This window comes from Ascidiella aspersa, chromosome 2 (genome assembly GCF_963924565.1).
Source record: "Ascidiella aspersa chromosome 2, kaAscAspe10.2, whole genome shotgun sequence".
Lineage (NCBI taxonomy): Eukaryota > Metazoa > Chordata > Ascidiacea > Phlebobranchia > Ascidiidae > Ascidiella > Ascidiella aspersa.
The window spans coordinates 31744469-31756107 of record NC_139448.1 but is presented as its reverse complement, the minus strand read 5'-3'; the positions used below and the strand labels follow the sequence as shown (position 1 = coordinate 31756107).

Here is an 11639-nt window from a genome sequence, read left to right as displayed (position 1 = left end):
TACAACACTGCCCAGAAGTCAGCAGACCATGGTACATTTTATATCGGGTTTTTTCTACACCAGGGGTGGACAATTATGTTTTACCACAGGCCGCATAAGAAACATAAAATGTTGTTCCGGCTAGTCAAAATAGTCGACACCATACTATGACGCTATAAAAAGTACGCTAAATACCTGTTATAACATTGGTGGTTGTGCGCAAATGTACAACTGGGACGATTTAAATCGCGGCTATTTTGTTTAAAATGCGAGCTTTAGATTATGAGTGGGGTTTATGCGTGAACATTTTGCAAAGGAAAATTTACAATGCTTTTTATCATTGTTTCCGATGTGTTCCTTGCGATACAATATAGCCTACATATTGCAAAGACGATATAAATCGGAAAAAACACAAACATCAAACGGCTTTAACCAAGGAAAATGAGCCACGGGCCGCATTACATTGCTTGGAGGGCCGTTTTTTGCCCAGCGTAGCATTAAAAATATTAACAGAGCATTTACCTAATCAACAGACTCACCAAAAACACATTTGGCACAATGCTGATGATCGCGCAATAGCCGCGCTAAACATTTTAAAGTAAAATTGTCACCCTTGTTTATTAGACTTCCAGCCAGGGCTGCGGAGTCGGACTAGAGTAAGACTGCGTAAAACTACCGGAGTCTCGAGCTCGACATGCGCATGTGCAGTACTGAATTTTAAAACTGATATGGCCGCCAACTGGAAATTGTAAAGGTGGGATCGCATATGGTGGAATATTTTCCAACCATATATTGTCAGTGAATGAATTATACAGTATGACATTCCTATAGGATTGCTGAATATCCACGTTATCTTAGTTACGTAAATTGGAAGAATAGAGGTTGTAGAGGCAGGGCCAGACTCTTTGAGTATTTTTAACCGACTTCGCAGCCCTGCTTCCACCATAGCTTACTCTTGGTAAAGTACTCGCGGACAAATTCGATTGCAGAAAAACATGTTTTTCTATTGGACCAAGTAACTTATGGTTTTGGTTTCTGCATTGCTTTTTAAATTCTTAACTTCAGTATTCTAACTAAACGATCTTTTGATATCTTTAGAATTTAAACCTTTGCTTAGAAACGTACACAAGAGGACAAAGTTGTCATTTTTGAGTGTTTATTTCCAATGTAATGGCGCCTATTCGTTCTCTTCGCTGCGCAGTCTGGCGTTGGGGTTGGTAAGGTAGATGTTCAGCTCGTTGGCGCGCTGAACGATAACCTTGCGCTTTCGGCTCGACACTCCGTGGGCGATCTCAGCGCCGTAGGTGCGGTTCGACATCATCAGGACCTAGGAAATTGCAAACACTTTGGTTAAATTACTAGGAAAATTGACGAATTCACGTTCAGGTTTAAACAGAAAATGTTTATCGTAAAACAACAAAAATGCTACAAAATAGTTCAAATGTGTGAAAACGACTAAACGCGGTCTGAACAGTGAACAGTTAAAAAAAAACCTAGCACGGTGGAAAGTTTGAATCGGAAGAACTTGCATACAACAGGTATCTTCTAACCATGGAGAATGATTGTATAGATTAAAACAACTAAAGAAAAATTGATCACAAAGCATTTTATATACTTTTAGGAGATCCGAAAAAAACAAAAACAGAAAAACGACTTTAATGTTATATTTTTACAACTTGGAAGTTATTATTTTCGTATCATATTTGGTGAGGTATGAGATAGTTTTAACATAGAACAACAAACAAAATAAAGCTTTCAAAAGACAGAAGCATGTCATTTCTTTTCTGCTTGGTTACAATTATTTTGTTTGGTAACATATTGGTGGTTCATGGCAAAGGCTACGCTCTTGTATTAAATAACCTTTAAATACACTGAACTTGTGGTACTGAAAAAACAATAAATATTACCTGCAAATAAGGCAAGAAAACTTTGTGTAATTAAATGGTTAATATCAATACACTATGTCAAACACCAGGGCAAATTCGACACAACACTACAGACATTTTCAGGCTTAGGACCCCCCCCCCCCCCCAAACTAAAACACTCTTTGCACTTTTGCCACCCCAAAAATATTACGTTAATTATGTTATAAATTGCAATCCAGTAAACACAAGATTAGTGGGTTGAACTTTTACAATAAAATAGTGAGTAAGGGAACCCCTAAAAACTAAGCATTTAAAGAGTTAAATGGGATTTTAATTTAGGCAACTCAAGGGACAAATGAAGCCAGAACTAAAGTTAGGCCAAGCAAATAGTGTACTCACCTCCAAGTCTCTGATGTTGTGCACAAGAAGCTTCTTGAAGCCGCGGTGGTCTCTTAAGCAGTGGCGGGTTTTCTTTTCACTTCCGTATCCGATGCTTGGCATAAGATACTGACCCTTGAACTTCCGTCGCACCCTGCTGTCAATACCCTTCGGCTTCCTCCAATTGGTCTAAAAGAATACATTTTTTTTTAAATAAGTCTCCAATAGAACTATAAGGCTACAAACAAATCGATAAGTTTAGTTAATTAAACCAAAGTTAAAATTTTAGAATTGGAGGATATGCTGTATAGTAGGAAAAAAGGGGCTTTTGCACATTGTGGTCTGATTATATTATGTTGCATTTGTAGTATGCTAACTTCAATAAAAATTTGCTCACTATGAAAATATCTTAGAGGACCAAGAACACCCCTTTATAAAATGTTAACAGATACTAAACAATCTTTATTTAAATATATATATGCAGATGTGAAATTGGATGGAGCACCTATTGATAAAATTTCAATTTAAAGTAATCTTCTGTCAATTACTGTTTGGCCCAGCTATTTACCTGCAGTCATCTCTAAGTTCTTAAACAAATATTTTAAATATTGCAAATGAACACTATTTATATGTAAAACACCATATACAGTTTACACCAAGATCTCTGGGGTGTACAGAACCCAATTTTCAAATGTACAGGTGAGAGAGTTCTAGGCATGTCTTGGTTGCCAGATTGTAAAATTTTGTGTAGGGTTGCACACTGATGAATTGTTTCACTCATACAAGGCACAACCATTTAGCAATTTACTAAATTAAAGGCACACAAATATTGCTTGAAAGTTTGAATGGGCTTCTGACACAAAATGTTGACTGTCATATCAGTAGGATGACAATATTACAAAACCGTTATTGTTCGACAGGTGACTTTCAAAATTGACTAATTGCTGTTACATCATGCACATGTTGCATGTAAATGTATTGCTATGTTAAAAATTCAACTCGAATAAAGAAAAGTGCATTTAAGGTTTGTTTTGGGGAAAAATGAAAAAAATATGGAAATTCTCAAAAAAACAAACATTTATTTTCAAGCGTATTCAAAAATAACTAAAAACATGAAACTTACTGAAAGCTTTTTGTAGCGATCTGATTGATGGCGAATGAACTTTTTCGTCCTCTTTTTCACGATCTTCTTTCCATTGAGCGGTTGGGGTGCCATGACTAATGAGATTAAAACATTTTTTTTAAACTATGCAAAAGAGTAATTCAAGTGCTTACTATCGTGTTGTAATCTCAAGTTTTGGTTAGGCTTTAGGCGGCTGGTCTAGATTCCTACCGCAACGCACATTAATTGGGTTATCGTTTGGGTGGTTTAAGATTATAATAATACTTAACCCATCTAAACTCGAACCCTAACCCAAAATATTGTGCGTTGATTTAATAATTGTGGTAGGATATTAGACCAGCGCTGCTTCCAAGTTTTATATTACTGTCAATAAACTGAAAATCGAAATCCTTGACATTGCACTATTACCTCAAAATCATCTCAACGGACGTCATTATTTAATTTTCACTACAAATACGCAAAATACATGACAAAAAATACAACTGCATGATGTGGTTCATCATTTTTCATGCTAAACTTTGCTAGAATCCACAATATTTGTTTTAAATAAATTACAACACAAACCTGTTCAACACGCTGAGTTCGTGCAGAAAAAGAAATTGGGTGCGAGATTTCCCAAACTCGTGCCCAAAAATGCGTCACCTACTGGACAATTATTTTCTGATGAGAGAACTTCGCAAATCCTTGGGTGTTTTAAGTTATATGAATAATAAATCTGGATTTTTTTTGTAATAATCTTCACCAAGTAGGGTTTAACTATTTATTAATGTATATAAAAAACAAACAGTATATTCTAGTTTTTTAAAACAAAATAACTTGAAAAAAAAAACCCTAACCCAATACATTTATATGACAATTACTGAAATAAAAACTATCTTACAATATTTGTCTGTAGCACAGTTTAAAAGATAAATTGGTAGGCGAACTTGAAATTATTTTACTGTAGAACGCTTGGATATTAATTATCAAACATAAATGTTGAGTTTGGCCATATTGAAAGAGCACTTCAGTTCACCTTTATAAGCCAGCGGTCACCAGTGTTGTGAACATATTAACTTCAAGTCAAGTCATTAACAAAACATAAACCCTAAAACTAATGAACTTGTATAACTCGTCCGATTATGAGCCACAACTTAACTAAAAATTACAAAAAAAACGCAAACAGCTAGGATATTGTTTTATGTGAAAAATTGCAGTTTAATATTCCGAATTTATCAATATATATTTGATAAAAACACTTCGATTTAACCAAGGTAATTGGACACAATGACTGAAGTCCAAGTCAAGTCATTTGTCCGTAAGACTTGAATAAGTCAAGTCTTTTGAAAACAGTGAGTAAACCAGTGCATTTATCAAGTCATTTACTAAAGTCATTACAACACTGTAAACCACCACCTACTAAAGTACTGGTACCCAAATATTTATTACTAACAATACCCGAACCCAAAAGAAGGGACCACAACTGCCGGAAGCAAATTTTCCGCATTCCATCAAACGCTTTGTGCCTTGACAGGAGTAGAAGGCGATTAGAGCCTCTCCGATGTCTGCGGTAAATCTTTGCCGGAGTAGCGACGCGACCCTTATGATTAGAGGCAACTGAAAGTCAGCCGTGGAAATACATCATGGCTTCATAAAATATTCAGGTCCTTGTTTTGTAACCTCATGCTCGCCAGTCATTTCGCCAGCCTGATAGAAGAAAAGTAAAGTCATACAGTTGTGAATATGCTTTTAATCACACCCGATTTTTCGGTAGACGGTTGGTTGGGCTTTTAAGAAGATTAAAATATTAAAAAGCCGCCACTAATTATAATTTATAGGACTTCAAAGATAATATACTATTTGACTTATAACTACTATAGCCAGCGTGGTTCAACTGAAATCTAATAATAAAGCTTATTTTTGTTTTCTTTTTGCCCATACACCTTGTTTGAATTTGTATAATTTTGTGAATGGCACAATTTCTACTTGGTAGCAGCAATCTGCTGTAGTAGAGCCACTCTTACTCGGACAAAGCCCTTCCTTTCACGCCGATGGCGTAGCATAGCGTAAAATCGATTCTGTGCCAATTCGTAGCATCGCAAAATGGGTGCCGGCTCAATTGCAGTCCTGGTAATGTAAAGCTTATGGGTCGGGAAAGTCTGGTCGTGATTGGCTGTATTCATTGTTGTAGCAGCCTTATGTTGGTTTAGATCAGATTATAGTTTGAAGAAAGTGCAGCAAGTAAGGTCAATTTATAGAAGCACGTATACTTTGGATTAGTATGTTACACTGCACACACCAAGAGTTGACTTTGATTTAAGTTTAGTAATGTGTTGGTAACGAACAGCTCACAACAAGGCTATGTTTTAGATTTCTGTTTTTAACAAATGTAATGTCGCTACTCTTTAATCTACAAAACTTTAATATTTTACAGCCGACATTTTTACGCACGGTAAATTGAAAGGCATAACAATCAAAAGTGGCTGTAGATTAGTTTTATGCCTTTATTACACACAAAATTTCTCAAATCTTTGTCAGTTGTTGACAATGGGAAAATCGCAAAGCCTCATGTTCTGTTCAAAAAAAGATCTGAAAAGAATTAATAAAATGCCTATTTAAGGTGTAAAATGTTGTATTACTAGAAGAGGGGCAACCGTATAGGCCCACTTTGCATAAGTCGGGTTTCCAGATAGTGTCACAGCAGTGTCATTGCGGCGATCCTAAAAACATAAATTGTGTGCAGTGACTTAGAATAAAATTAACAGTTGACAACAACTTTTTTTTCAAGCCAGTCCTTTAATTTGGTGATTTAATTTTTAAAATAAGCTTAGGTGGATTTTTTTCAAATTGGACAATTTAAACATGCTATATAGTGTCATTTTAAAAAGTTGTTGTATTTTGCTTAATTCTAGAGAGAAAGATTGCTTTAAAAAAGGTTTTTTTAAAGGCAGCTTTTATTGATTCCTATTCAAAACCCTACTATATTTACCTGTAGAACAAACGGAATAATTGTTATGAGGAGTTAATAGGCTAAATATAAATTGTTTTATTACAAACATACTGAAAAAAGGAAGTGTTTTACATTCAGTTATAACATCAAAGAAATATAGAAATATGTGTTTCTAAAATTTAAAAAGAAGACACTCCATTAGCCTACATTTTGGCGCCTTATTTAGTAATATTTATCGAAACATCTTGTTGGCCAAGAAAATACTGATTCGTCCGAGCAATCGTGATTTTTTTTATTTTTTTAAGTTAATGATCTGATAACGTTAACCGTTGTAGAACTCTCAACAACATTGTAAAAACGTAAAACTTTTATAGGTATTAAACGCAATGCCAAAACTCGTTAGAAAAAGTAAAAAAAACTTTTTATTATGGCGCTATGGTGGCCACTGTCCGGTGACCTAGGCTAGCCCCAAAGAATAGGCCTAATTTTGTGTAATTGCGCGGAGTCGTTTCAATAATTAATGACCGTATATTTTCTTCTTTCCCATTTATTCGACCGTTATAGTTTCTTGTGTTACCCTTTTGATCGTTTAACTGCGCGCGCGAGACTTCCGGAAATCGAGAGCGAAAAAAAAAGAATAAAGAATAAAGCAAAAGAGAGCGATGACGTCGATGCAAAACGCAATGAACTTCCTTAAACGTCGCTTCTCAGATACCAATTTCACCTCCAACCTCCCCAATGGTTACATGGTCGATATGGATAGCGAGGATGAAAACGGCGGCGCCGCTGGCAACGCGCGTCACGGCGATCGCCCTGTGACGCAACAAAGGCCGCCTGGTAACCAACAACCCGCCGCCAACGTGGTTCAAAGGTCAACCTCTGAACAACACCACAGCAGCGGTTCGTTACTCAGGGTCTTTTGGATGTAAAATCGAGACTTTTCGCAGATGCAAATGACAAGAAATATAGCAAGCAAAAAGCTGCTTTGTAAACCAGAATACATTATTCATTTTTTTATACGTCAAACCTCTCTAAAATATCGGCAAGATGTTGGTCTGGCAAGAAGGTGTGCTTTTTAAGCCAACATTTCCTCTCCGAAGTGAACCGAAACCGCAAATCCTGTTTGTCCCGAAATCCATTTCTAAACGGCAAAAACGCTTCTTGTTTTAGAAAATTGTAAAAGCGTGTTTTCACATCTTAGCTGTTTCGATTGCCTCGCTAAGCGCTTTTTCGTTTCAGGCTGAGTCACTATTTTCACATAAAATTCTGATGTTTTGATTCGAACGCCTGTCAATAAATTCCTAATGACATGCCCGATTGCCCGTGCACCTGTTATCAGTAAACATACAACACTTCAGTCGGGTCCACGGTTTTTGTTAGTAATGTATGTACAACCACACTAAAATTTTATAACTCGATTAGCCCACAGTCGCGCTATTTTAGGCTGCTTAAACATCCCCTGTGACATATTAAATTTTTTTAATCGAAGACCGCAGTGTAGTAGTATCAGTCACATCTGATAACAAATTGACTTTGGTATTTCAACCACGATTTGCACTATAATGCAGTTATCGGTAAAGGGTAAACGGGTAATTTGCATTGCAGGAGGCAGCGGCGGATTCCTTGCTTCACTCACATCGGGAAATCCCCTTGCTGCTTTAAAGTCTGACGGCGGCGAAAAGTACAAGACTGTGCTGGTGATCGACGAGCACCATACAGACTGGTAAAACACCCTTTTAAATTTAAAGCTTTTATTCATCAACTAAATTAGAACCAACTTTTGAGTTATCTACTTTGCTGAATGATCTTTAGATTAAATCAATGTATGTGGTCGTAGTGAATATATAATACATACAGAGAACACATAGAGTGCATTGTGACGTATTAATAAGGAACTGTACACTTTTTTGAAAAAAGGCCTGCACTGTTTTGATTTTGAAGTGGTATGTGCTTATAACTTGCATCAACATATTTCTCCCCCAACTAAATGTGCTTTTTGGTCAAACTTCAAATTGCGCTCGATAGGGGGGAATTCCACAAAACTAAAGAGCACGAAATCTATTGTCGATTTCGTTGCGGGTGTGCCACTGAAAGTCCTCTTTCAAGGTTTTTTTTTTTTTTTCTTTAATTTGTCTCAGGAACACTTTCTCATTTTTTTTCTTTACTTGTAGTTATTTTTCTGAATATCAATGTGAATATCAAACACACCTAGAACGAAAACTATCGAAATTCTACGTTTTTTGCTTTTTTTCTATTAACATTTTGACTTAATTAGGTTTTTTAAATCTATTTGGCTTCTGCTCAAAATCAAACAAAACCAAAACGACAAACAACCAATTTCTCGAAAAAATTGATTGACTCCCCCCCACAACCTTTTGTTAAACTTGTGTTTTTTCTGTTTCAGGTCCAAGTACTTCAAGGGCAGGAAAATCCACAACGATTTTAACATCCGTGTGGAACAGGTGGGCGCCAAAAATGGACAAAAATCGGTGCCAATCGAAAAGAATTACGTTTTATTTCTCGAGCCCAGCATTAATAATTGAGCTTTGGCCCTCTTAGCGCCAGCGCGCCGACTTAAAAGCGCCGGAGACTTTTGGACAGCTTCTCGAAAAGCAGTTCAGCGCGCGGCTTTCTGAATAATTCAGACATGGAGTCATTAGCAGGGGCAACCAATCTGTTGGAATGTCAAGTCGTCCAGTGTAGGCAATCAGTTCGCCGCACGCTTTCCTAATCCCAGCTGCATTCAAAATGCGCTCGAGCGCGAACGAACTATATCGTCGCTCCAAATTTGCCGCGGTCTTTTGGGACCTTTTAGTTGCCTCGTTCGGCCATTTTAAGTATCTATTTTAGTGGTGTTTAGTCGCAAAAGGGTACATTTATTAGTTCAATTTTAATCTACAAGTATAATAGCTTTGGCGCATATTAACAGAACTATTTGAGGCCCGTCATACTAAGAGCATGATAAGATTGATATTGTGATTATTGAATAGCCATTTTCGCGTATTTTTGAGATTGAGAAACAACAACTTTGTAATCTATCGCGATCTGAAATTCCTTCCATCGGTTTATAACCCAATTAAAATCACTTATTACGCGAAAATTGATACAAGACCCATAGGTTGAATTTAACGCAGATTTAAGCTGTACTGCCTCTGTTGTGGTAAGAGCATTATAGAATTTGGACAATTTCTGTAGAGTAATTAATTTAATGAATAGGTTTATTAATAAAATAAAGAAAAAAAATAAAAATAATTATTGCAACTACAACAACTTAAATTATAGCAATCATTTGAAAAAGGTTAAATGTTTAAATGTAGTATTTATATATATTATATATAGTTTAAATAGTTATCATTTGAAATAATGAAACTTGTAAATGTATATATTTTACTACAGGATAAAAAGAAAATACTTACACTGATAATTCTTATTTAACGCTTTTAAAAAAAATGTTTTGCCTCTGCTTAAGGCCGAATTTCACGAACTGAGTTTGACGAGCAGCAGCGTTGGCGGAGTCACGGTTGACATCAACTGCGTCAGAAACGGCAACAGAATCGTCAGGTAAATCACGTGTCATTAATCAAGTACTGTCGCGGGGATTTCTCGCCGCTTTACTGCTGCTCAATAACCGTCGTTTGACGACAGCTGATCATATCGTGGTTTGTGTTAACAAGCGTATGAAAATTCTGTTTTACGAGACTACAGACCTTACCTAATAACACACACTTAACTAACATGCTCTGAATCAGACAACATTAACGATAGGGCGATCCACCGATACCAGATATTTCGAATAAAATGTATGATCGCCTGACCCGATATTAATTTACTTGGTTCAAAACAGAAAAAGACTTCCAAAAGCAAATTCAGGCCTAATATCCTGAAAATCACCTTTGTACTTTTCTGCTTGATCAATTTTGCTCATTTGACTATAGTAATGACGTCATTTAATATCGAATCGGATCGCGATACCTTTTTCTCTAAATATCGGGCATCTTACGTTCCAATGTCAAGTATACATAGTTTGGCCCCTACGCAAGGATGACACGAAAAATGGTGAAGCTTTTCTCATGTGTTGAAACTTAAAAAAATTTAACCAAATTTGAAGCCTTCACAAACATTTTGCCACACGAGCAGTTGGCCAAATTATATGAAAAAAATCAATAAATATGATGTGGTAGGGTGGTTCATATATGATCCAATATCCTAGTTTAAAAAAATTACGTAAACCTTTTATCATATTGTTTATTTTGCGTCGATGCCGTACTTGTATGTTTATTTGTATATATTCTAAATATCATTAATTACCTGATAAATATGTTTATTTGTATATGTTATAAATATCATTAATTACCTGATAAATACTTAAAAGCTTGTATCTCCTTCGAAAAACATGTATACAGATTTAAATTCAATTTATTTTTGTGTATCTTTGCTAACATTGAAAAAACGGTTTTATATAGTTTTGAAGATAGGAAGGATTTCACTTCTGTATTGATGACATAATCTCACCCTTTGGTTTTCGCTCAGGTCTTTCGTTCCCGACTTTCTCCTGGTGCGCCAGGCGCCGCGTTCCATGGTTCCAGGGGAAGACTTCCGCAACTTGGTCATCGGGCTCAAGTACGGCGGCCTGCCATCCGTCAATTCCCTGCATTCGCTCTACAACTTTATGGACAAGCCCTGGACGGTAAGCTGTCAAATTGTTAGCAGCGGATGTGCTGCATTTAGCGAAATGGTTCCAAAATGAAAGCTTTTTATTCGACATCTTAACATTTGACTAATAATTACGGTGTCTGATCCTAATTCATACCAAATATGGCAATTATAAGGACAAAAAAAATAAAAATTAATAAATTAGTTTAAAAGGTATTATGTCAAAAGTTTTATAATTCCAACATAAAGTCGTTTTGTACGACTTTAATACCAAGTTTGTTTGCTGATTGGTGAATTTTTTATTCAAATTTGGGATTAGAACCAAAACTAATCGGCGTACAATCTTGCATTATTTGTAGGCACGACTTGTTCTTAAAATGTAGTGTTACAAACAATTGTCCGCAAAGTCAATGACCAAGTCCAAATTATTAGTCACTCAAGTTAGATCCCAGTCAGAGTAATTGCCAATCAAGCCAGGTCATTGACATGCAAAATGAATCTTACTCATCGGATATCGGTAACTCATTTTCAATGTAAAACACTTAAACAAACATCCTAAACTAACGTTTATTCGTAAACATGTATGAATTAAGTAAAATAACGCATCATTATTAAAACTTTAATCAACAAAAAGACTGTTTTTTTTAAGATATCTATCAAATGACTGAGGTCAAGTCTGTTATCCAATCACAGAACATCATGTCCGTGTATT

At 35.9% G+C, this 11639-nt stretch overlaps 2 protein-coding genes across 2 annotated transcripts in view; one reads left to right on the top strand and one right to left on the bottom strand.

The window, feature by feature from the left end:
- Positions 1–1118: 1118 nt before the first annotated feature.
- On the bottom strand, positions 1119–3505 carry LOC146164926 (large ribosomal subunit protein eL32-like). The gene is made up of 3 exons (XM_083382350.1): positions 3346–3505; positions 2244–2411; positions 1119–1306 (listed from the first exon to the last, which is right to left on the bottom strand). The coding sequence occupies exons 1-3, from the start codon at positions 3436–3438 to the stop codon at positions 1157–1159; spliced, it is 411 nt and encodes a 136-aa protein (XP_083238476.1). The 5' UTR covers positions 3439–3505; the 3' UTR covers positions 1119–1156.
- Positions 3506–6936: 3431 nt separating this feature from the next.
- The window catches only part of LOC146164923 (synapsin-2-like), a 46294-nt gene continuing 41591 nt past the window's right edge, over positions 6937–11639 (top strand). The window contains exons 1-5 of the mRNA XM_083383225.1: positions 6937–7174; positions 7883–7997; positions 8679–8736; positions 9744–9835; positions 10805–10961. Of these exons, the coding sequence (XP_083239351.1) occupies positions 6937–7174; positions 7883–7997; positions 8679–8736; positions 9744–9835; positions 10805–10961 (660 nt within the window). The remainder of the gene's footprint in view (positions 7175–7882; positions 7998–8678; positions 8737–9743; positions 9836–10804; positions 10962–11639) is intronic.

Bases quoted from the DNA above. Each gene is read 5' to 3' on its own strand.
- LOC146164926 (XM_083382350.1), bottom strand. From the start codon at position 3,438: ATGGCACCCCAACCGCTCAATGGAAAGAAGATCGTGAAAAAGAGGACG. The intron at 2,412-3,345 runs GTAAGTTTCATG...GTATTCTTTTAG, and splicing joins ATCGCTACAAAAAGCTTTCA to ACCAATTGGAGGAAGCCGAA. The intron at 1,307-2,243 runs GTGAGTACACTA...GCAATTTCCTAG, and splicing joins ACAACATCAGAGACTTGGAG to GTCCTGATGATGTCGAACCG.